A 23972-nucleotide genomic window follows, 5' to 3' on the forward strand; every position below is an offset into this window, starting at 1 on the left:
AAAGCTCATACTTTCTTTAAAAGTTCTTAACATAGTTTTCTAATTAAATGTAAATATATAAATTAAATTAAATTTCTTATAACAAACATGTTCTTTTACACAAATTACACAAATTTCAAAACTCTTTTGAAAGAGTATGTGTCCAAGTTTGTAACCTCTGAACTATCCCATAAGCTAAATGCAATTCTTAGAATAGTAATAATCTATGTGCAGCTATCATGCAACATTTATTCTCAACTGTGCCTGGCTTAAAGTAGGTCCTTAACTAAACACGGAAGGAAGGAAGGAAGGAAGGAAGGAAGGAAGGAAGGAAGGAAGGAAGGAAGGAAGGAAGGAAGGAAGGAAGGAAGGAAGGAAGGAAGAGAGGGAGGGAGGGAGGGAGGGAGGGATAAGGAGAGGAGGTGAGGAAGTAGGGCAGTTAAGAGAGGGGGACAGTTCACTAGCCTCTCTCTCTGCTTCCACTCTCCCTGAATCTATTACCAAGGTTAGTTCCTTAAGTTAATAATGTTCATACTTAGCTGAGAGATTTAACTTATTTTCCCAATGATTGAGAGAGAGACTTGTACTATGCAATTCTTTTGATTTGAAATTCCTGACTATAGTTTTATCCCAAAGTGCGAATTGTTTTACCTAAAATTTTAAAGTAGTGAGTACAGGGTCTGTTTTCTAATGCTGACTTTCATGGAGACTGCTTTGAGGTTAATTTAGAGTGATCTGTAATGAGGTAAAAAAATCTAAACTGGCAACCACCACACTGCTTTTGTGTCCATGAGTTTCAGTTTTATATCTCACATGAGTGAAATCGTATGGTTCTTAGCTTTTTCTGACTGACTTATTTCACTTAGCATAATATTCTCAAGGTCCATCCATGTGTTGTAAATGGCAGTATTTCATCCTTTCTTCTGAGTAGTAGTTGCCAGAGGGAAGGGGGTAGGGAGTTACAAGGGGGAATATATGGTGACGGGCAAAGATTTGACTTTGGGCATCAGGCACACAGTGCAATACACAGATCTTGTATCATAGAAACCCACAACTGAAACCTATCCTATATAATAAAAGCCTAATATAAAAAGCAAATTGTCCCCTTGGGCGGTCGTTCAACCGGGAGTTTGACTGCTCGCTATGACATGTGCTGACCACCAGGGGGCAGCGTGGAACATGGTGGGCATCAGCGACGTGCTGCAACCTCTCACCGGCTACCTGGGGATGGGGGTGACAGGAACGGAGGGGCAGTGAGAATGCGGGGTGTCCACTGAGCTCACTCTCACTCCCCCTGCACCCTCCCCCAGGATGCCAGGGCTCGTATTCTGGGGAAGCCCCCACACTCAGGTGCCAGGAGCCCACGAGGAGCCTGCCCCACACCCGCGTGGCCTCTTCCGGGTGAGCCGGGCCACAGCCACCGGGACCGCAGGGGCCGGTTGGGCTCCCGCCCTCAGATCGCACAGGAGCCGGTCTGCGAGGACAGCCGGGAGAGAGCGCGCTGCCCGCCCCGCTTCCCTGCGGCACTGCTGGGCGGCCCAGAAGCCCACACTGCGCCGGCCCGTGGTGTCCAGCTGCGCTCACCGCATCTCTGCGTGGGGACTCTGGCGCCGTGACTCAGGTGGAGGGGGCACACAGGGGCCCGCCACACTGCGCCGGCCCGTGGTGTCCAGCTGCGCTCACCGCATCTCTGCGTGGGGACTCTGGCGCCGTGACTCAGGTGGAGGGGGCACACAGGGGCCCGCCACACTGCGCCGGCCCGTGGTGTCCAGCTGCGCTCACCGCATCTCTGCGTGGGGACTCTGGCGCCGTGACTCAGGTGGAGGGGGCACACAGGGGCCCGGGGGCCCAGGTGCTGCCCAGGGCCCAGAGGTCAGCTGGGACCTGCCTGTCCACCCCAGACGCTTGCACTGGGCCTCTAGTATGATCATATTAACCGATGTCACCCCAATAAATTTAATAAATAAAAAATAATAAGTTAAACCATCATGAAAAAAACTAAACTGAACTTTGGTACAAAATATCAAAAACTATTTATTGTATAGCTAAAATTTAAAATTTGACATGGGATAATATAGACAATATGAAAAGAAGAAAGTGTGAAAATAATACTTTTGGAAGTAAGAATTGCTGATATTAGGGTGAAATTGACATGAAGATGCAAGTAGCCAGGAATAGTATCTGTGTATTTATGACAGGGCATGGCTTGAAACAGAAACAGACCAAGCTACCAAGTCACTAAAATCTGAAATACCATAAGCTAAGATTACTATGGTATCCATTTCTGATAAAATCAGGAAGTACAGATTCTACATAGCTACATATAACATCATAATTAAGAAGATGGAATACTTTCAGACTGTATAAATTGCAGAGAAAGTTTAGCTGGGTAGAAGTCAAAACAAAACCATCATTAGGATTTTAACTTAACACACGGTTATTTTTAAACTGCTTGTTTTGATGTAATTGTAGATTCACATTCAGTTGTGTTTTTTAATGCTCTTTTTTATTGTTGAAAGTATTACAGATGCCCCCCATTTTCTCCCTGCATAGGCCCCCTCCACCCGACTCCTGCTCCCTACAGCAATACCCTTTACCCAGTTCCCCCAGTGAAAACATCTTGTAGAACCACAGGAAATATTATCCCCATGACATTGACAGTGACACAGAACATTCTTTAAGCACAGGGACCATTCCTATCTCTCATTGTCCTCTTAGAGCTACACCACTTCTCCCCCACTTCCATCCCCATCAAATGATGAACGATGACTTCTCTTCATTTAAGATAGAAGCAAAACTGATGTGCGTTTGGAGGTGGAAGGTGAACACAAAGGTTCTACGTGGATATCTGACGAAACGAGCTAAAATCATAGCAATCATTAAATTATCCTCCTCATCCTCAGTGCTTTTATGGAGAACTGGCACTCTGGTAACAAAGCATGGGCCTTGTATTTTTCCCCCAGCACAGAGCTACTAAATGAGTTATCTGCAGCGCTGTGTCATGTTAATGATCCTCTAAGTGTGAGCTATGGTGATAATTTGAACATTTGTCATGTGAGAGAAGGGGAATGAATGTCTTTCTAATGGATTATGCTGACATATCTCAATACCCTTCCTTTACTTTAAAAACAAACATCTTAGTTTTTTCTGGGTATTTATTTGTCCTGAATAACCCATCTCATGACAGCATTCTGCTTGTCTAGCATCATCTCCTAAATGACAGACATCCTGAGCCAGGTTATGGGAAGCACACAGTAACAGCTTGTGCTCTAAACTTAATGCCTGACAGAATCGCAGCATCAGCTATCAGTGAACACAGGCACAAAGCTCTATGCACACCCTCCAAACAGACAATGTGTGAGAACAAACAAGATAATGAGTTCTGGCATCAAAAAGAAGGACACTTAAATGGAAACAATATGAAAATTCCCAGTTAGAGTAGTAATGAATCACCCATGTTTGGATGATACATATTCTTATACAGTTAAATTTATTTTTAACCAATATAAGTAAATATTCTGAGTATCACTTTTCTCTTTTTTTCTATGCTTACTTTTCATTATCAATTAATAGAAGAAAATGACCTAGAACTTGTTAAATGCTTTATGGTTTTGAAGCACATTCTCACCCATTATTATAGCATTTGATGACCCTAAAACTATTTCAGCTCATATTATGACCATTTTTTTAAACACAGAGAGATGGCAGGACATAGATGCTAAGTGATTTACCCAAGGTAATGAACAATAAGTGGTAGAACTGAGATTCAAGTCTAAGTGTCTCTATCTGGCTACATGTCTAGTGATCTTTTGTCATATCCAGAAGCCTACTGAGATATTCTATCAGCTAAACACCTCGCACTTTGAAAAATGAACTGATATAGGCCACTGTATCTTTTGATTGCTCTGGCAAAAGAAAGAAAAATGTACCCAAGGTCAAGATCATTGCTATGTTTGGGGTGGTGTTATCTGAAACGGGAATCTATTTTGCATTGGAATGATAAATCATGTGATTCCTTGAAAGGTTCAAAGGAAGATCAAAAGTGAAGGAAAAGAGTAAGACTGAGAACTAATTATGTTTCTCTTCCTATGTACTAAAATTCTAATTAGATACAACTCTTCTGTAAAATCTGACGTACACTTATGCCTTGTGTTGGTAGTTTTGTTTTCCATTAATGGATTGGCTTAAAGGGAAATGTGGTTTTCTTCCTGTGTTGCAAACAGCAAGGAAATTGCAGCAAGGTGTCAAGCCAGGGATCTTAGAGCCCCAGAAAGCAACTGGAGCAGAATAATCAATGGCCAGAAATGTATGCAAGTAAAAGTACACAATGCTGAGCAGCAGCTGCCTGATAAACAACTCAGTGGTGGATAATAAAAATAATCTCAAAATATGAGATGTGAGACCTTCAAGGAGGGAGAGAAGATGGTCCTTCTTGTTGAACATTAATTTCCATAAAAGAAGTGACTGTTCATACAACTACTTCTACATTCTACGGGTTCTAACTTCATCAAAAATAACAAGGAAGATGTTTCAAGATTTATTATCCAATTCATAAATATTTTAAAAATTACAATAATGTTACTGCATGCAAAAGACCAGTGATGCCTCCTTTAAATTGCAGTTGTTTTCACAATCCTTTTACAGGATTGGTTTTTTTGGAGTCAGTATGTAATACCCACTGAATAAAATGCTAATTATCTTATTGAATACACATGTAGAGCTTTCATTTACATGGGTACATTTATAGTAAATTACAAGGAAATTCATAAATTTGCTTTTTCTTCTCTGTGCATACAATTTCATATATTTTCAGAGTACTTATCATATATGAGAAGGTACAAATGGACTAATTGAGTACTGTGCCTTGTACTAGTATAATGATTCTGATTCTAGCAATTCACATTGAAGTTATTAAATTTAACAGAACTTTTCTGAAGTTCTGACATAAAAGAGAATTGAAGTAATTTATATTATGTGTGTGCAAAATAAAATGGAATATGGATCTCTCTTCCCCAGAGAAGTAGGAAAACTAAGTGAATCTATATTATTCTGTCAGTCATGTTGAACCATGCACTGTCAGTTACGTGGCTCTAGTTCATTGTCTCACTATGTTTGCATTCATAAAATTTTCTTAAAATATAATTGTGCTTAAGTTATGCAGAAAGCAGGGCATATCAAAAATTCTAGTATGAAATAGAAGGTAGCACATCTAAAAATAAATTATCTAAAAAATGTTTCTGTAGATCCATGCTATTAATTTCAATATTCTACCTCGTATTTTGAAGCTTTTCTCAAAAATAATTTAAGTGAACTCCCCTCCCAAATAAGTCCTCCTCCTCTAATCCAAAGAGTTTTTTCAAATGATGTTTATTACTGCATGGAGAGAATAGTAATAAAAAAGCATACACACACTCATAAAACTGTTCACAATCTCTCCACATCTAAGTAAACAAAGTATTTGGAAAAAATATTCATTTATATATTTCTATCATATTTTATGCTCAAATGTAGAAAGGAAGTTTTTAAAATTTCTCTGATTTTGACTATTTTTTTTTCCTTAATTCATCTTCTGGTTAAACTTTTTTTTTTTTTTGTCAAATATCAAAAGAAACAAAGTTGCTTAGCTTGTTTAATACCATTTGGGGTATAATTTTCTCCTTTTCAATTTAGGTGCGCTTGTGTATATGTTTATGTTCCTTTGGATACAAAGAAAAGTTAGCTCCAATGTTAATAAGGCTAAGAAAGTTATTAATTTAAATATTCTACCTCGTATTTTGAAGCTTTTCTCAAAAATAATTTAAGTGAACTCCCCTCCCAAATAAGTCCTCCTCCTCTAACCCAAAGAGTTTTTTTTACCATTCTTATCATAATTTAGAAGCCATAGGACTTATAACTTTGGTGAGATTGTATTTGCTGAATGATCCCCAGTGAAGTCAAAAGGAGTCAAGATAAACTCATTAAAATATGACCCCTAAAATCCTTAGGGCTCGTGAATGCTGAAGAACTAAGTAAGCTATCTTGCCACCAGCAAGTTAGCATAAAAGAAGATAAGGCAATGTACTAAGATCATCTGCAGTATATAGTAAATAGCATACCTTGAGTGGAAAATGAAATTCATTAGTACTTTTAATCCTTAACAAAATCTTCAATGAGTCATTCATGGAAATTTGAATGTTAAAACCTTCATATGTATGGTCTGATCCATAAAGTAAGTCCATAAATAGATGGTCTAATTTATTAAAAGAACACTAATCCACTTTTGTTATCCTTCTGTTTTTCTATTTTGACAGAGTAATATCAACTATGATGTGATATAGGGTTTGCTATTAGGACCATAAAAGTAATGGCTTTATGTAGAATAATTTGTCTAGACTACATAGGTAATTTCATATTTGGCTTCCACTCAAAATTTCCCCCAAATCTTCTACTTTGTGAATTCCTTTAATTATGTGTTTATATATTATTCTCCCTGTTTATATATATGAACTTGAGGTATTGGGAACTTCTTATATTTTTTCTAACAAATATAATATGTGTTTACAATGAGCCATTCATTATGAAGGACACAAAAATAAATTGTACCTCTATCCGACCTTCAAGAGAGTGATGGAAAGTGGTAAGTGCCAAAAGAATGTAGAAAAAGACATTGATTTTTTGAAAAAATTTATGTATAATGAAAAGACATGGATAAGAACATAGAAGAAAATGTATATGGATAATGTGGTTGTATTTGCTTACTGAGAAATATTTTAAGGTTATATTTGCTAAACTAAATTTAGCAAAGGTGTTAAGTTGGAAAGCTTGCCTTTGGGAAAGATGAACAATGATGTCCCTCAGAAGAGAAAAGAGATTTCAGAATACTACAGATGAAGAGAGGAAAGTAGAAGGGTATAACATATATTTTTAATGGGGCCCAAAACATTGGTTCTTAGGGAGTAAAATCTTAGATATTTCAATGGTTTGAAGCCTTCCAAAACTTAATATTACTGAGAAAAATCTTTTTCTTTAATATTTAATTAATCTTGTTGGAGATTTTTTTGTATCACATGAACAGCACTGACATGAAATTCTTTAAAGTTATATAAATGTACGGAAGATGAGTGCTATGAAATGTTAAGAATAGATGACTCTGGAGAACCTTCTCTTAACCCATTTTTCAATCTTAAGTCTTATCACAAGAGTGTCTATAGGTTGGCACTATCTTATCGATGCTGTTTATGTTGATCCTAAGTAATTCTGTGTATAACCTGAGCTATAAAAACTGATTTAAAAAATCATATTTTAATTTCAATATGTGTCAATTGGTGAAAAGAAAATAATGTTGACAATATCTGAATGAATATCTAGCAGCTAAGTTGAAAATTCTTTTCTCATATCAAGCCGAAGTTAAAAGTTAAGCTCATTAACTATAGGTACTTTTAACAATTTACATTTTCAATTGTTTTCTTTTGCTGTTCAAAGAGCAATTTTGAATTATTTTTAAATTTGCTTAGGCTGCTATTACCAGTATTTATACAAACCACCAATTTGCATTTATAATTTGACACATTTCAATTTATTTAAGGTGAATACATTACAAGTTACTCAATATATATGGTTATAAAGTTAAATTAAAGCTAAAGATAAGTTATCCAAATTCTTCTTAATTTCAAGATCAGGTTTCCTCTAAACACTTTCAGTCCATAAATGTTTCAATAGCTTTCAAATTTCTAACATATTAAATGGTTTGTTCTACATAGTTGGCATCTCATTATGTACTGCTTATATTTTTACTCATTCAATTATAATACCCACTATATGCTTGGCACTATATTTCATACTAGAAACAGGACAGATGTATCCTCTCTGTCATGAAAGCTCCCTAGTCATCAGAGAATCGAACTTTCTGTAGAGAGGGTCATCATGCAGTGTAGTAGGGCCATGAAACAAAGACTCAGTGGTATGGGAACACAATGCCCCTTAATTAGGACCCATCCCATGAAACCCAGAGGTCCCTGTTTCAGGAGTTCAGCACAGGAAGTCATAAGTCACCCTTTCAGAAAGAGTGTAATTTTGGAAAGAGGGCAATAAAATATTGAAGAACATGCTGTTTCTAATGGGAGAGATCTGTTTCTCATAGAAAGAATGAAAGTCATATTGCTGCTTTTGCAAGCATTTAAGTCTACTGTAAGCTTACCAGCTCCATGACAGCAAGTGTGTTTAGTACAAGCTCACTGAAGGCTTATTTGAATGCATGAATGGAATCAAGGAGTGGAAAGAGTTGGGACTGAGCTGGCAACTCAGTATTTGCAAAGGAGTGTTGTAGTCCTAAATCAAAGGGACTTAGTTAGCAACAGACAGTATAAGTAAGTGCAGAGGATATCCTAAACAGCCCAGCTTTTCTTTATTTGTATCTTTCACAGAATGCTACCCACAGATGTGGAATCACAGCAGAATTTTCCAAGAAGCTTTGTTGACACAAGTCCTAGATTATTAAAAAGATATTCCTGACTTCTTTAGAAGATGTGGAGAGTTGTACTAATCTGGAAAATACCAATTTAAACCTATTTATTCAGTGTTAAAAATTAGGACTTAAACATTTGTTTTATTTATTTTTTAATCTTTATTGTTCAAAGTATTACATATGTTCCCCTTTTCTCCCATTGCCCTCCCCCACCCCTTTTCCCCCCATTTATTTTTATTAAAATTCACAAAAGATTACAAATAGAAATGTATTATATACTCATCTTTCACAGAGTTAAGATTGCTAATATTATTGGGATTTTAATTATTTAATATGATAATACATATGAGGGTGAATCATAGGGGTTTTATCTTCTCTAACTCTGTGATCTAGAATTAGCGAAAACTGATTGCCAATCTTGTAGCAACCTCTGAGTCAAGGATGTGAGTCAGTTAGAACAATCAGGCCATGAAAAAGCAAGTTTAACCTGTTCTGGTAGAAGCATGTGTTGCAAACTCCACAGCAAATTAACAGAGCAGGTGTTAAAAATGAATTGATGAGAACTTATGAGTTCCAAATAGAAATACTATTATTTGCCAAACATTACCGTGATTTTTCAGACAATATCCTAAAAATATAAAATGACATAAAAAGTATGTTTTGCCATGAAAACGTTCTTTTAAAATTGTTAAAATTCAAATATTATCAGAAATAAGCCAAAGTTAAAGTGAAATTAATTAGCACTCAGGATTCCTACATAGGACAGTTCTGTACAAAACAATTGTGCCTATGAATTTTCTTTGGGCAAATTAACAGTAACCATGTGAAGCTATTGGCCAAATAGATCTTAAACTAGGCATGTCACAATATTTTTTTTTCTTCTCTTTCTATCCTAGATCTTATCCTATATAATAAAAGGCTAATATGCAAATTGACCAAATGGCAGAATGGCCAGTTGCTATGATGCACACTGACCACCAAGGGGCAGATACTCAATGTAGGAGCTGCCCCCTGGTGGTCAGTGTGCTCCCACAGGGGGAGTGCTGCTCAGCCAGAAGCTGGGCTCACGGCTGGCGAGCACAGCGGCGGTGGCAGGAGCCTCTCCCGCCTCCATGGCAGCACTAAGGATGTCCCACTGATGGCTTAGGCCTGCTCCCCATGGGCCTAAGCCATCAGTTGGCCATCCCCTAAGGGCTCCTGGACTGCGAGAGAGCACAGGCTGGGCTGAGAGACCCCCCCTGAGTGCATGAATTTCGTGCACCGGGCCTCTAGTCATAATAAAAAAGGCCAAGAGGCATCACGACCAAAACAACCAAATGACCAGTCACCATGAGGTGCACGGAGCACCTCTCGGGCCCGGCACCCTGCGGGATGCCTTCTCACACAGCAGGAGGCAGGGCACCTCCGCACAGTGGTGGGAGGTGGGAGGTGGGAGGCAGGGCGCCTCTTCTTGTGATTTCAATTGCATGCTGGGCCTCTAGTCCTACCTAATAATAGACAAATATGCAAATTGACTGTACCTTTGCTATGCCTGCGATTGGCCAGGAGGCACGGGGGGCGGGACTCGGGGTGGCCGGGGTAGCCGATTGGGTCGGCAGGACGCTGAGCTCGCGTCGCCAGTGGTGGCGTGAGCTCAGCGTCTGTGCCATGGCTGTGCTGCGGCACAGAAGGGGCCTCTGGGGCAGCGAGCTCACGTCCCACCGCGGACCATCAAAAGTGGGGGAGCTGGGTGCCTGTCCGCTCAGGCACCAGGCCTTTCGGAAGCCTTCGCCACGCCGGAGGCTTCTGAAAGGCCTGGTGCACCAGCGGACAGGCACCCAGCTCCCCCGCGATGGAAAGCAAAAGCGTGTAGGGGACCCTACACGTGCATGATTCAATCATGCACTAGGCCTCTAGTATTAAATAAAAAGTCAATAGCTGTGACTACTTAAGGCATTTGAAAAGACACCCCTGAATCTGGGTGACAAATCTCTCAATATATTAATCCACAGGCAATCAGTTTAGAAGTTGCTGACTCTACCTGGCAGCAACCCTGATATCCACCCACTGAAATAGCTCTTCTCTGTGGCAGAACCTAAGCCCATTTACATTTAGCCTGCTCTGAAATTGCTTCAGATAGAATATTATCTTCAGTGTCTTTCTGTTTCATTCATTGGGTACTGGAGTTGACTTGTGCAAAAATTTCCTACTCAGATAAGGCAGAGTGATTTTTCTTAATAAATAAATGAATGTAAACAATGAACATGCAAGATAGACACCCTTATGAAATTTAAAAATTTCAAGGCCCTCTATACATAAAATATTGGTTTTCAAGAGGATTGTAATATAGATGCGTTATCATCCTTAGCTACTTAATGATGGAAAGGAAGCAAACAAATTGAGCATATTCAGCTGGGAAGCAGAAGCCTATTTGCTTCACCAGGAAGCTACAGCTTCACACCCCAATAAATGACAGCATTGTCTCTCCCAGGGGATTAACACCCCTCCCTTCCCCCCTGCAGTTCAGGATTGGGTGTGGGGGGGAGAGAGCAGGGGAAAATAATGACATACCCGATAAAGACAAAATGTGCAGGAGGAGGTGCTGGACCACAGAGGACTGCTGGTCTAACCTGGGAAAGGGATCGATCATTTGTCAGAGGTTGGATCCCATCAGAAGCCCACAAAACTTTGGGCAGCAAATTGGTTACTTTGGACAAGCTCTTGGATATAATTGCAGGAGACAAAGATCTCTCTCTCTCTCGCTCTCTCTCTCTCGCTCTCGCTCTCGCTCTCGCTCTCTCGCTCTCTCTCAATGCATACTTGCCCCCTTAGTTTTGTTCTCTCCCACCCAGGAACATGGGACCGTACAGGTCTCGTGGCCATCTGGGGCCCGGGACAGACTGCTCAGGCTCCCAAGGACCAAGAAGCAGAAACTCTGGCCATTGGCCTTTGCCTTGGCCCTGCTGAATACAGGAGTAGACCTTTTCCATGGCTGGAGGGAGGGGAATGGGACATTGGAAGACCAGGGGCAGAGGCAAGCATCACCAGTAAAGCACCTTGCCACATTACAATGTCCCGTGCACGCATGGATCCTCGAAATGCTTTCCTCACAATCCCAGGGAAGAGCCTATTTCCCCCCCACAACAGTTGAGGGAAATGCACCTTTATTCTTGCTACTTTCAAATAAAATTGGGTATTTTCTTCAATCAAGAATACAGGCAGCAAACTATAGATATTAGTACTACCTGCAACTCTCTAACCAATAATAATAACAATATTTATATAATGTTAAAGGTCTGTGATTACCTGATTATGCCTTTGAAATAATAGTAGTTATTTTATACTCTGTTAGGTGTTGTCATTTAACATACATTTATTAAGTCATAATTTTTTATTTTAAAATATTTTAATAACTAGTATTAATTTAATTGTTCCTTTATAATTCTAATATTTTATTTTTTACATTTATAGAAGTATTCTGAGAAGTAATTCATAAGTTTATCACACTAACAAATAAGTCAATGATTCCCACAAACACCCACACACATGATAAACTCCAGATCTTGAAGAACTCTGATTTTAATTTAGAATGTCTCAGTTTTAAAGAGGAAAACATTATTATTGACCAAGTTTGATCATATGAGAGGAAGATTCTGAAAGAATAGATGTTTGCAATAATTTTAAAGATTTCATGCTTGAATAATAATTAATATAATTAATTAGAAGACTCATCTATCTAGTTTTGTTCGTATATAAGTCAAATTACATTGTTTTAAATTCATTCTTTCCTTACCAACATAAAAATGCAGCAAAATAATATTAGATATGATTCTGAAATTTATGAATTATATTAGATATGAGGGAGAGTGCTTTAGATAAATACAATTACTGTTGATAGATATTGACAAGCTAAGGTGGAAAAATAAATAAAACAGCAGAAGTTGCTGAACAGAATCATCTCCCCTCTCTAACATGTGTGTGGAACAGGCCTATGGATTTATTAATATGTAGAGATGGACATCTCTAATTTGTATGATTTCTGAACCACTAGAAAACTTTGATGGGCAGTAATATCTCGACACCCTGAGTATAAAAATGGTTTAAATGCAAATAGCAGAAGTTAAAAGTAATGGTTAAGAGTGTGGATTTTGAACTGAGACTTGGCTTTTAATCCTGATTATACCACTTACTATTTATGTGATCTGGGTCTCAATTTCCTTCTCTGTAAAATTAGGGCAAAGAATCTACCTCACAAATTTATTTTGTAGGTTAAGGGAATTAATATATGAAGCAGAAACTTCATATGTAAAAGACTTAGCACATTGTATGGAAAAAAGTGTGTGTGTTGGGGGAGATCAGCCAATAACTGGACATGACAAGAATAGTAGCAGTGGAAGTCTAAATAGAAGTGAAATAGCAGCTAGAGTAGTGAGAATAATGTTCTGCAGTGCTGACCATATGTGTCTCATGTAAAGCAAAAACTCCTGGGATTAATTAAACAGTGTTAGCATCCTGAAGAAATGTTTTCTCTGTGACAGAAGGGAGTCCAGTGGCACTGGCTACACAGAAGTCCTAGTGGATAGCAGGAGAGGAACCTGAAAGAGGTAAGAGATGTAGGAAAGCAGCGAGACATTTTTTAAAAATCTTACTTAGTAAAAAGTATGCCTGGAACAAATATGCACATGTTCTCCAGGGTGATTAAAATAAACATTTATTATATATAAATCAGGACATTGTGATCTGGTGGCAGCTAATTTAATAAATCTCTGAGTGGGTTGATATCTTGCATGGCTCCACCTTGAAATGCAAAAACCAACTTTTCTCTCCTGACTTGGTCAAGGTCAATAATGCAATCAATATAGCTCACACTATGTAGATGGAATTGTTAAGGTGCTGAAACAATTCTGATTTAAAAAAATAAAATAAAATGTTGATACAAAAAGTTTAGTATAATTGATTTATAAAATCCACATGGCAGTCTAAAATAATCAAAATTTCAGAATATGTATCAATAGAGATTCTATGTATCCTCTCTATCCATATTTTCTAAATCATTTTCTCTGAAACAGCGAATAAGATGCCAGCAATGTGAGTAAAATAGCATCAGATATTCAGTAAGCTGAAGAGATCAAAATATGTCTAAATCTGAAAATCCGTCTGACATACTCTAATATTTAGGCACATGTGGTGTTAGTAACTACAGTAGATGTAAACCTCAGATCAGGATGTGGTGAGCGTGTGTGCGGGGGAGAGGGTAATGGCAGGTTGGGCAGGATGGAAAATGCTCATTTTTGCCAATTGACAACTGAGGCTCACTGTTCTCTAGACTGAGAATAAAAGATGACTTAGTCTACTAAACAAAGAAATCTGTCCTTTCATTTGTTGATTTGACATTTTTCACTGCCTACTGAACAAAATTGGTATTCCCATATTCAATATGATCTTTACATAGAATTTCCAGGAAGTCAAATATAATAACTCTAAATTAGAAGTCAGAAGAATTGGATTCATATCCTAACTTTTTTTCTTAAAATACCATATGAGTTGGGGCAAGAAATATAACCTCATAATCTTAGTTCCTTCATCCGTAAAATGAATAGCTTAGATTAAACATATTTCAAGGACCCCACCAGCTCTAAAATTCTCTGAATCACTAAGCAAGATAAAGCAATGAACTAATTTAATTATGGTTTTTCAGCATAACTAGGCTGCTATAATCAGAAGGGCTCTCCTGAAACACATTATTTTTCTCCACTTCTGGCTTGAATATATTATGTTTTCTATCATAATGGTATAATGGATAGCCCTGAATGCCTTCAGTCAAATAGATGCAAATTCCCTACAGCATACAGTCCTTTGATTAAAATAACACTTTATTACAGATGGAGTAGCTCCAAAACACAATAATGTTCTTCAGGTAGCAGGTGCTCCTGTATTTTTTCAAATGACTAACTGAAAAGATGCGAAGGTGTTTTGTTTCTGATGAGTAAACAGACGTATACCCATGACAACAAAATGGTAAATTAAAATATTCTCCCCAAATTCTTTACAGTGTATTAAAATTTACATATTACTCATCATTAATTAACCCCATAAGAAAACAAGTGAGTGGAAATATGAATAAAATTGAATATATTTATTAAAACAAGTTAATTTTTATGTTGTAGAACTCTTACTCTGCTCCTGAGCATGTGCTTTTTTGTTTTAAATCTTAGATGATCTGAAAAGCAATACATTTACATTTGATGAGAATGTATCAAATTTAAATAAGTTAAATGGTAGGTTAAAATGATCAATGTTATCAAGAATAAGTATACTATTTAAAAATGAATTATTACTAAATTCAGAAAAATACATGGCCCATGGATTTTAATTTAGATTATCAACATCCAATCTTCCTCCATAGAACAAAAACAAACAGATTGTATAACATTCTAATCTTGGTTTTTATTATCCCTGAGTTCAACTCTTAGCTCATCTAGTATCTTATAACCTTGGACTTACTACTTAGCCCATCTGAGTCTTCAGTGAGGAAGGCAATGCAAAGCAGAGATCACAACCAGTTGCCATGGACTACATCCCATTCTCAATGTGGCTTGACTCAAGCAGTGAGTGTTAGGCAACAATCCTTCTATTTGACAAACTCTATAATCTCACAATAAAACTAGCTGTATTTTTAAAAGTTGTTATTGCTCTTGAAAAATTTTTAGCTACTTTATTTCATCGTGGTTATTTTTTACATTTATAACTAAAGCAAACTTCAAAGGAAAGAAAAATATTAAGGTTAAAATTTCTCAACAAAATACTTCCTCTATCTTCTTGTAATTCACTTATCACTTTAAGACCCAAAGGTTACATTTGTTTCAATTATACCTGTTTAGTTAAAAGTAGTTCTCATACCACTAAAAGCAAAAACATAGAAGTAATACATACATTATGTAAACTAATACTGTTCTTTACTAAATATTCCCTAAAGCAATAGATTTTCTTTGTTGGGATTTCCCTAAATTAATTCCTTTATTACAGAAGCAGTTTAACAATTACATATATCCATTCTAAGAACTATTATTCATTTTGTTTTCCTAAAAAATAAAATGATTCTATGCAATGAATAGTGCATGTTGATGTTCAACAAATGTTATGTGGTTAGTTTTCAATAAATGTATCTATTATTGTGTGTTACTGTGGTTGTGCTCTACAAGCAATAGTAACCTTTAAAACTATAATATTATTAAACTAGAGGCCCGGTGCATGGAATTCGTGCATGGGGGGATGTCCCTCAGCCCGACCTCACCATTTCCAATCTGGGACCCATTGGGGGATGTTCAACTGTTGGTTTAGGCCCCATCCCCTGCTGGCCTGATCACCCCCAACTGCCCTCCCTGCAGGCCTGCCCCACCCCCACTACTGCCCTCCCTTGCAGGCCTCGTTTCCCCCATCTGCCCTCCCCTGTCAGCCTGATCACCCCCAACTGCCCTCCCCTGCTGGCCTGGTTGTCCCACGCAGCCTGCTGTTCAGTTGTTTGGTTGTCCCTCACTAACCCCCCTGCCAGCCTGGTCGCCCCATGCAGCCTGCTGTTAGTCATTTGGTCGTCCCTCACTCACCCCCCTGCTGGCCTTGTCACCCCAAGCAGCCTGCTGTTTGGTCATTACTGTTACTGTGACAAAGTCCCAGACAATTTGCATATTCCTCTATTATTAGATAGACTAGAGGCCCATCTCGCCCAGTCCTGATCGGGGCCAATCGGGGCCAGCCAGCCATGGGGAGGAACTGTGGGAGGTTGGCCTGCCATGGGAGGTTGGCTAAGGGAGTGCACTGACAACCAGGGGCAACTCCTGCATTAAGTATCTGTCCCCTGGTGTCAGTGCTCATCATAGCTACTGGCCAGTTGTCTTGTCGTCCGGTCATTTGGCTGTAACAGTCACTTAGGCTTTTACATATATAGACTAGGGGCCCTGTGCACCAATTTGTGCACCTTGAAAGGATCTATGGGCTGAGAGGCTGCGGTAGGCACAGGGGCTGGTCTTGGCCCATCCTCCACGACCTTGCCCAGCTCCTCCCGCCATGGCCCCCAGTCCTATGTCTGCTGGCAGCCCTGCTCCCGCTGCCATTGCTCCCACAAGCTGATGCCAGTCCCACTCACACCAGCTGATGGTGCAGAGCGATTGGGGCTGGTGCCAACAGCGGGTGTGAGCGGGGCCGGCACCATTAGTGGGTGTGAGTGGCAGCTGCTGTCCCAATCACCTTTCAGGAGAAGGGAAAGGTGGAGAAACCCTCAGGGGCGATCAGGGCTGGCAGCCGCCACTCGTACCCACTGATGGCGCTGAGTGATTGGGACCAGGGCCTGGCACTGGCAGCAGGTGAGAGAGGCAGCTCTGGCACCAGCAGCGGGTGAGAGCTGGGCCGGTGCTGGCAGCAGGTGCGAGTGCCGGGCGGGACCATGGCGCACGGGAGCAAAGAATTTTCAGTAACCACCAGAGGCTCACCCCGATGACAGCGACTGGTGCCCCGCCTTGGTCTGGTGCCCTCACTCATCTGCTCCACCATCCCGCTGTGGCCAACACCCACCATATTCCGCACACGCCACCTAGTGGTCAGCACACGTCATAGCAACCGATTGTTCTGTTGTTTGGTTGTTCGGTTGCTCCGGTTGTTCCGTTGTTTGATCTATTTCTTGGCCTTTTATTATATTGGACTAGAGGCCCCGTGCATGAAATTATAGCCTAGCCTGACCCCTCTCACAGTCTGGGAACCCTAGGGGATGTCCTACTGACAGCTTAGTCTGGCCTCCCTCTGCGGGAGGCAACCAGGATGATCAGGGAAGGTGCCACCCCCATCACCCTGCTGCTGCTGCCACTGCTGGCTGCCGCAGCCACCAAGGTGTTCTCATCAACACAGACTCCAGTCCCTTCACCACGAAAAAATGTCAACTTTCTTTATGCATTTTCAAGATGTCTCTTTCGTAGGATATGACATTTCTTTCTTTTTTTTTAATCCTCACCTGAGGATATTTTTCCAATGGTTTTTAGAGAACATGGAAGAGAGAAGGAAAGACAGAGAGAAATACCAATGTGAGAGGGACACTTCGATTGGTTGCCTCCTGCATGAGCCCTAACCTGGGCTCTAGCCAGGGAGGAGCCTGCAATCTAGGTACATGCCCTTGATCAGAATCAAATCCAGACCCTGAGGTCCGCAGGCTGAGGCTCTATCCACTGAGCCAAACCGGCTAGGGCAGGATATGACATTTCTTAGCCCCATCCAGCAGTGGACCTTCATTTTTTTCCTCCAGGAGTGAGGTGGAAAACCCCTAGATTAACTTCTTGGATTCTTATTACCCAAGTTACCAAGAACACTGTGAGTGGTGTACAGGGAGCTTAGCCAATGAGCGGTCAGAAAAGGTGTTTCCTCTGCAGCTCACGTGCAGAGGTGGGACTGCTGGCACGTGGCGGCTGGCAGGCCCCCTGTCTGCCTCCACTCTGGGACTGCTCAAGACACTGCGGCATCTGTGGCTTGCCTCACCTCCCACGCAGTCCCCTCCCACCCACCTGTGCACGCAGCTTCCTCCTGAGCTCCTGAGCGGTCATGATGTTCCAGTGTCCGGACAATTTGCATATTGCCTCTTTATATACATAGATTATTGTTCAATGTAATGTGACTCTTGCAACTGATTGCATGTCTGTATTTCAGATTTAGATTAAAAGTTCTCAGATATGATCAAAATGTTGTGCATATAATGCTGAACAGCCGTCCCTTTGTCCCAAACAAGGATTGTCCTGAGCTTGGCAATAGGAGGGCAGCACTCTTCTTGCAGTGCCTTCACCCATCAGTCCCTTCTCTGAATAGCTGGGATGGGCACATAGAGACTAACACCTCAAGGCCTTGCTCTCAGGATTTTATAGTCTGTCTGTTGAAACAGAATAAATATAAATGAATAGCCAGAGAGCAGGAAGAACTTCTAGAATTCTGAGGGACACTCGGTTTAAAAGATGAGAAGAAAAGAGAAAAAAATGAAAGGCAGATTCCCTACTGCTCTTGTTTGCCATCTGGCTGGGATGCTTTCAAACTAATGAGCAGGGTACAGTCCAGCCCCGTTCCACAGAGAGAAGCCTAAGAAGATCTTTGTAATGATGATCAAAAATATGTACCATATTAACTAGCAAAATAAAATGATTGCCCTAAAGTTCATGAAAAAATCAATACATGCTATAAACTTTTTCTCTCCTTTGTAATTAATGTCACTAAATGAGAATAGACATATATTTTTAAATAAGTTTTTTTAATATGTTAGGTAGATAGGTTTTTAAAAATGTTGTTAAATGTCCATAGGTATGTAGGAGTTCAACATGACTCAGTAGGAAGATGTGTCTCAAAACAGTTTAATTGTACATTTTATAGCAATATAAAGTGTGTGTTTATAATATAAGAGAGCTGAAATGCAAACATGAGTGGAACAAATAATTAAAGCAAAGTCTGCAGAGCTGAACCAATCCTCTGCATGGTGCACATCACGTAAGTATCACATTCAACAGATACTAGGAAAACACCCCTGTGAGAACTGCAAGCATTACATTTTAGTAAGTCTTCCAATTTAAATATAAGAATAAATCACTGCAATATTTGCTGCATGTATTTTATTAGGCTGGCTTTCCTGCATTATTATAGCAGAGCCCTAAATTACAAAGTTAGCTCAGGTTTCAGATGAAACAAGGACTGTGCAGGCATGTGGGCCCAGTTTTCTGGTCAGGCATTTCCGTCAGTGTCAGGGAACTTCACCAAAGCTCCTGCACAGTGAAGCAGCAGTAGCCTCAGGAGCATGATTTTAAAGTCAGCTTTCTTAAAATTCTAACTAGATTCTTGAAATGAACCACACACACACACACACACACACACAGACACCTCCTTTTTGCTGCTGTTTGAACTTGCCAAAGAGTAAGGTATATGAACCAAGTCTCATTAATATTAATATACACTTTGTTATTTTGCTCCCCGAACACTATCACTTTATTATACTAAATTAAAGCCCGAACAGAAACATCCAATTAATCCTCAGGAATAAAATGCATTACGGTGTCATAGTTAATAAGCAGTTCAAAGTAATCATACCTTAATCACTCTCCTGAGCGGTGCAGTTCTTTGCACGGTGTGCTTAGAAACCAGAATATCTAATATCAGTTCCTTTAATGATCACTCACATGTGAGTTAAAATGGATAGTCACTCTTCTTTCAGACGTACAAACACTCTACTTTCTTATACTAAGAAAAATAGGGGCAGAAATATCTAAGTAGTAAGAAAAAACTTACCTGTCTTAGACAGATTGATAACATAAAAAGTGTCTCTGGATTCAATCATAATCATAGGGGATGATGTTGAGCACAAAGCTGGTTTATAGGTCCAGCTTACTGAACTCCATAGACCTTTTGAACCCCAGTAGCAGCTAAAGGAGGCTTTCTCTGGCCCTGTTAGCAGAGTTGTAATTAAAACCTTTTTGGCCATGTGCTACTTGTAGGAAACCTCACTAAACTCAGAGGCATCATGGGCAAAGATCCTACCTTGATGAGAATCTGAATGGAGCCCGTGGCTTTTGCAGAGATGAAATACCAGAAGCTCATGGTGCATGCAGCACTGGATTCTTGCCACACACCACTCTTGAGGTGAGCTTCTTCACCCCGAAGGCCCACTGGAGTAGCCTCCAGGTACAAAAAGTGTCCTAGGAATAAGGACAGGATTCAGATAGGATAAAATAACAATGAGGGAATTATTTCAGCTTTTCCATCTTTGAGTTATTTATAAATTAAAATATACTTGACATATGAATGGTCAACAGACACATAAAAAGATGCTCAAGACTAATTATCAGGGAAATGCAAATCAAACCATAATGAGATATCACCTCACACCTATCAGAGTGGCTATTTATGAAAAAGACAAGAAATAACAAGAGTTGCTGAGGATTTGGAGAAAAGAAAACCCTCATGGACTGTTGGTGGAAATGTAAATTGGTGCAGCCACTGTGGAAAAAAGTATGGAAGTTCCTCAAAAAATTAAAAATAGAACTACCATATAATCCTGAGTGTTTATCTAAAGAAAATGAAAATAGTAATTCAAAAAGGTAAATGTGCCCTAGCTGGTTTGGCTCAGTGCATGGAGCGTCAGCCTGCAGACTGAAGGGTCCCAGGTTTGCTTCCAGTCAGGGGCATATGCCTGGGTTGCAGGCTTGATTCCCATTAGGGGACGTGCAGGAGGCAGCCAATCAATGATTCTCTCTCATCATTGATGTTTCTATCTCTCTTTCCCTCTCCCTTCCTCTCTGAAATCAATAAAGATATATTAAAAAAAAAGTAAATGCACCCCTACTCTTATTGCAGCATTATTTACAATAGCCAAGATATGGAAGCAACCTAGACATCCATAGATGGATGAATGGTTAGAATTTTTAATTATATTTCATATGATCTGAGCTGCCAAACAAAAGGGAAATCTAAGAGGTTTGCCTCTAACTCACTGACAGAACAATTTCCAACTGTATGCTCTGAGCAAAGTATTTTATAGTATGCAGATTAACTCATCTGACAAGAAATTTACGCTATTGCATCAACAAGATAGTTATAGAAATCATTTAATGGACCCATCAGACTATCCAGTTATTGAAAAACAATGTGAAAATTACTTATGAGATATAAATAAAGGAACTTTAAAAAATGCAGTCATCAGTAGAGTGCATAAATGAAACACTGAGAATTTTAATAGGCAACACAACAGGAAACATGTTGAGTTTTACATTTGTGTATCCAAATATCCCAAACATTGTATGTATGTAGAGCTCAGTGCTTGGGTGGAACTTGGGCCTTCCATTTTCTGGTTTGGTCAGGCTGGCTTGGAGAGCTTTGTTTTTTCATAGGCCTGTGGTATTTTAATATTTAGACTTTTTTTTTTTTCTACTCTGTAGCACCCAGAAATTCAGGGCCCCTTCTTGCTAATGCCCTATATCTTTTCACCAGTATATCTGAGACTTGTCTTCAGCTCTTCATTGTAAAAACGACAACCCCCAACACCTTTAACCTGTGAATCTTACAGTGACATTGGCACAGCACTTCTACAGCTTTCACACGCTTTCCCTGCATGCACATCACCTCGTTTGATCTGTCCAACCCATTTGGCACACAGGGCTAATTGTACTATCGCCATTTGAGAGATGAGGATTTTGAGAATCTGAACAGATCAAATGAGCGGCAGAATTCAGAGTGTGTCCTTTAGGAAATGAACCTTATGGCAGCACACATTATCATCTATCAACATAAGATTAGGTTTTGAATACTCACTGTTATGGGTTGAATTGTGTTCCCTAAGAGATGTTCAAGTCCTTATCTCCAGTCCCTATAAATGTGACCTTATTTGGAAATAGGGTCTTGACAATGATCAAGTTAAAATAAGGTCATTAGCGTGGGCCATGATTCAATATGTCTGTGTCCTAAAAAAGGGAGGAGGAAATTTGGACACCGAGGCAGATATGCATGGAGGGAATACAATGTGAAGACACAAGGAGAATAGCATCTGCAAGCCAAGAAATGTGAGGTTACCATAGGCTGGGAGAGAGGCATGGAACAGATGCTCCTCCCTTAAGGCCCTCAAATCCAGTCCCACTGACACCTGGTTTCAGAATTTTAGCCTCCCAAACTGTGAGAGAATACATGTTTGTTGTGTATGCTAATAAATGTTTGTTAGTTATACTATCCAGTTGGTGGCACTTGGTTATGGCAGTGCTTGGAGACAAATACATTCATTAAATGTTTGACTTACTTGCCTGGAACCATGGTGGTCTCCCCAGAGCACTCCAGTTGCTGTCAGGGAAGATAAAGTGATGCTCACTGTGAATATGATTAGAGTGACTATACCAACCTAACAACCTACCGTTTTCATTTCCAAGTGTGTGGTCTTTGGGGGGTCTTAGGCTTTGATGAGAGCCAACTCCCAAAACCCAATCAAAGTTTTCAGCCAGGGAGTTTTGCCAGCCACACCAGCCTTGTTCAAAAGTACAGGAGCTCCCACATTCGTTTTCATCCGTGGAATCTCCACAGTCATCTACAAAATTACAGCTTTGCTCTGGTTTATAACATTGGCCATTCTGACATTCCCGATAGCCATGTGGGCAGTAACCTAAACCATAGAAAACAAAACAAAACAAAACAATAAAAGGATGAAGAAGTTAAAAAGGTAGTAAAAATGGATTCACTTCAACATATAAAGAAATATGGTGTTCTTAGGAGTTTGATTTATCTGACCCCTATCTCTCTGTCCTAATTCTCCCCAGGATCACTCACAAGGATCATTCAAAATGGAAAAAAAAAGAAATATAATTTTATTGATCTAGAAAAGTACCTCAAGTCTCCTCAAAAACAGCATTTCTTGTAAGCAATATTTAAGGATGTAAATTAGATCTAAAAGTCAAAGTGAGACTTCCCATTTTTTAATCTGAAACAAAATTGTTAGGTTCCTAAGAGGTTATATATTATGGCACATTTGGAAGTACATTCCATTAGTATCCATATACTCCAATATTTATCAGAAGCCAAGCTTCTGATACTTCCTTTAAGCAGGGGCAAGGATATAAAGGTAATACCAAACTATCCAATAGCTTTTTCTCCACAATGCATATTTATCTGCCAATTGTTTGGAATTTTAGAAGTAACTTCCCTATAAAGCAAGGTCAACCATAAATATTTTTTCACAAAGCTTAAGATAAAGAGCAATACTTTTGAAGACCTGAGTTTGAACCATGACTCTGATACTTATCAGTTACATGATTTGATGAGCTTTTAGTTTTCCTATTTAAAAAGAGAAAAAAATAATAGTAAATGTAGATAGGTTAAACTCATTAAAAAGCCTACTGTTTATGTCAATAGCATCTAGAACAGTGCCTGGCCCTTATTTAGGTGATCAGCAAATATAAGTAAAAAAAAATGAATTAGTAAACTAAAGTGCTTTAGAAATTATAAAGCAGTTCAGTATGCTCATTGAAGGTATTATTATTATCTTGCTCCAATATTACAATAGAACCATTGATAATAATATTTCAGTAGGAAAAGTTGCTTGCAGATCCAACTTGGAACATTAGCTTCACATTTGCTCTGTGACACTATAGTAGCAGAAGTTTTCTTTCCATCCATCTTTTCCATCTGCCTGGTGGAGGAACTGATAATTCCACACCTAGATAATTCCACTTCTAGATAATAATTTCCATGGCCTGAGGCAAGTTGCCTGGTGATGAGGATTGTATGGGTTAGAGCTAGGAGGTGATTGAGAGATTTGTCCAAAGGTGTTTATTAGCAGGAAACTCCAGCTAATAAAATCTTATCTAGCAAAAAAAAAACCAAACAATCCAATTAAAAAATGGGCATAGGTCATAAATTGACACTTCCACAAACAACAAACAACAAAAAGTACTGGTGAGGACATGGAGAAAAGGGAATCCTCATGCACTGTTGGTGGGAATGCAGACTGGTACAGTCAATGTGAAAAGCAGTGTGGAGATTCCTCAAAAAATTAAAAATGGAACTACCTTATGACCCTGAG

General features: G+C 39.4%; 1 protein-coding gene across 1 annotated transcript in view; it reads right to left on the reverse strand.

The window, feature by feature from the left end:
• The window catches only part of MALRD1 (MAM and LDL receptor class A domain containing 1), a 640413-nt gene that overhangs the window by 275648 nt on the left and 340793 nt on the right, over positions 1-23972 (reverse strand). Inside the window, exons 28-29 of the mRNA XM_054724807.1 lie at positions 22311-22556; positions 19952-20109 (exon numbers count right to left, since the gene is read on the reverse strand). Of these exons, the coding sequence (XP_054580782.1) occupies positions 19952-20109; positions 22311-22556 (404 nt within the window). The remainder of the gene's footprint in view (positions 1-19951; positions 20110-22310; positions 22557-23972) is intronic.

Source organism: Eptesicus fuscus, chromosome 2 (assembly GCF_027574615.1).
Source record: "Eptesicus fuscus isolate TK198812 chromosome 2, DD_ASM_mEF_20220401, whole genome shotgun sequence".
NCBI classification, from domain to species: Eukaryota; Metazoa; Chordata; class Mammalia; order Chiroptera; family Vespertilionidae; genus Eptesicus; species Eptesicus fuscus.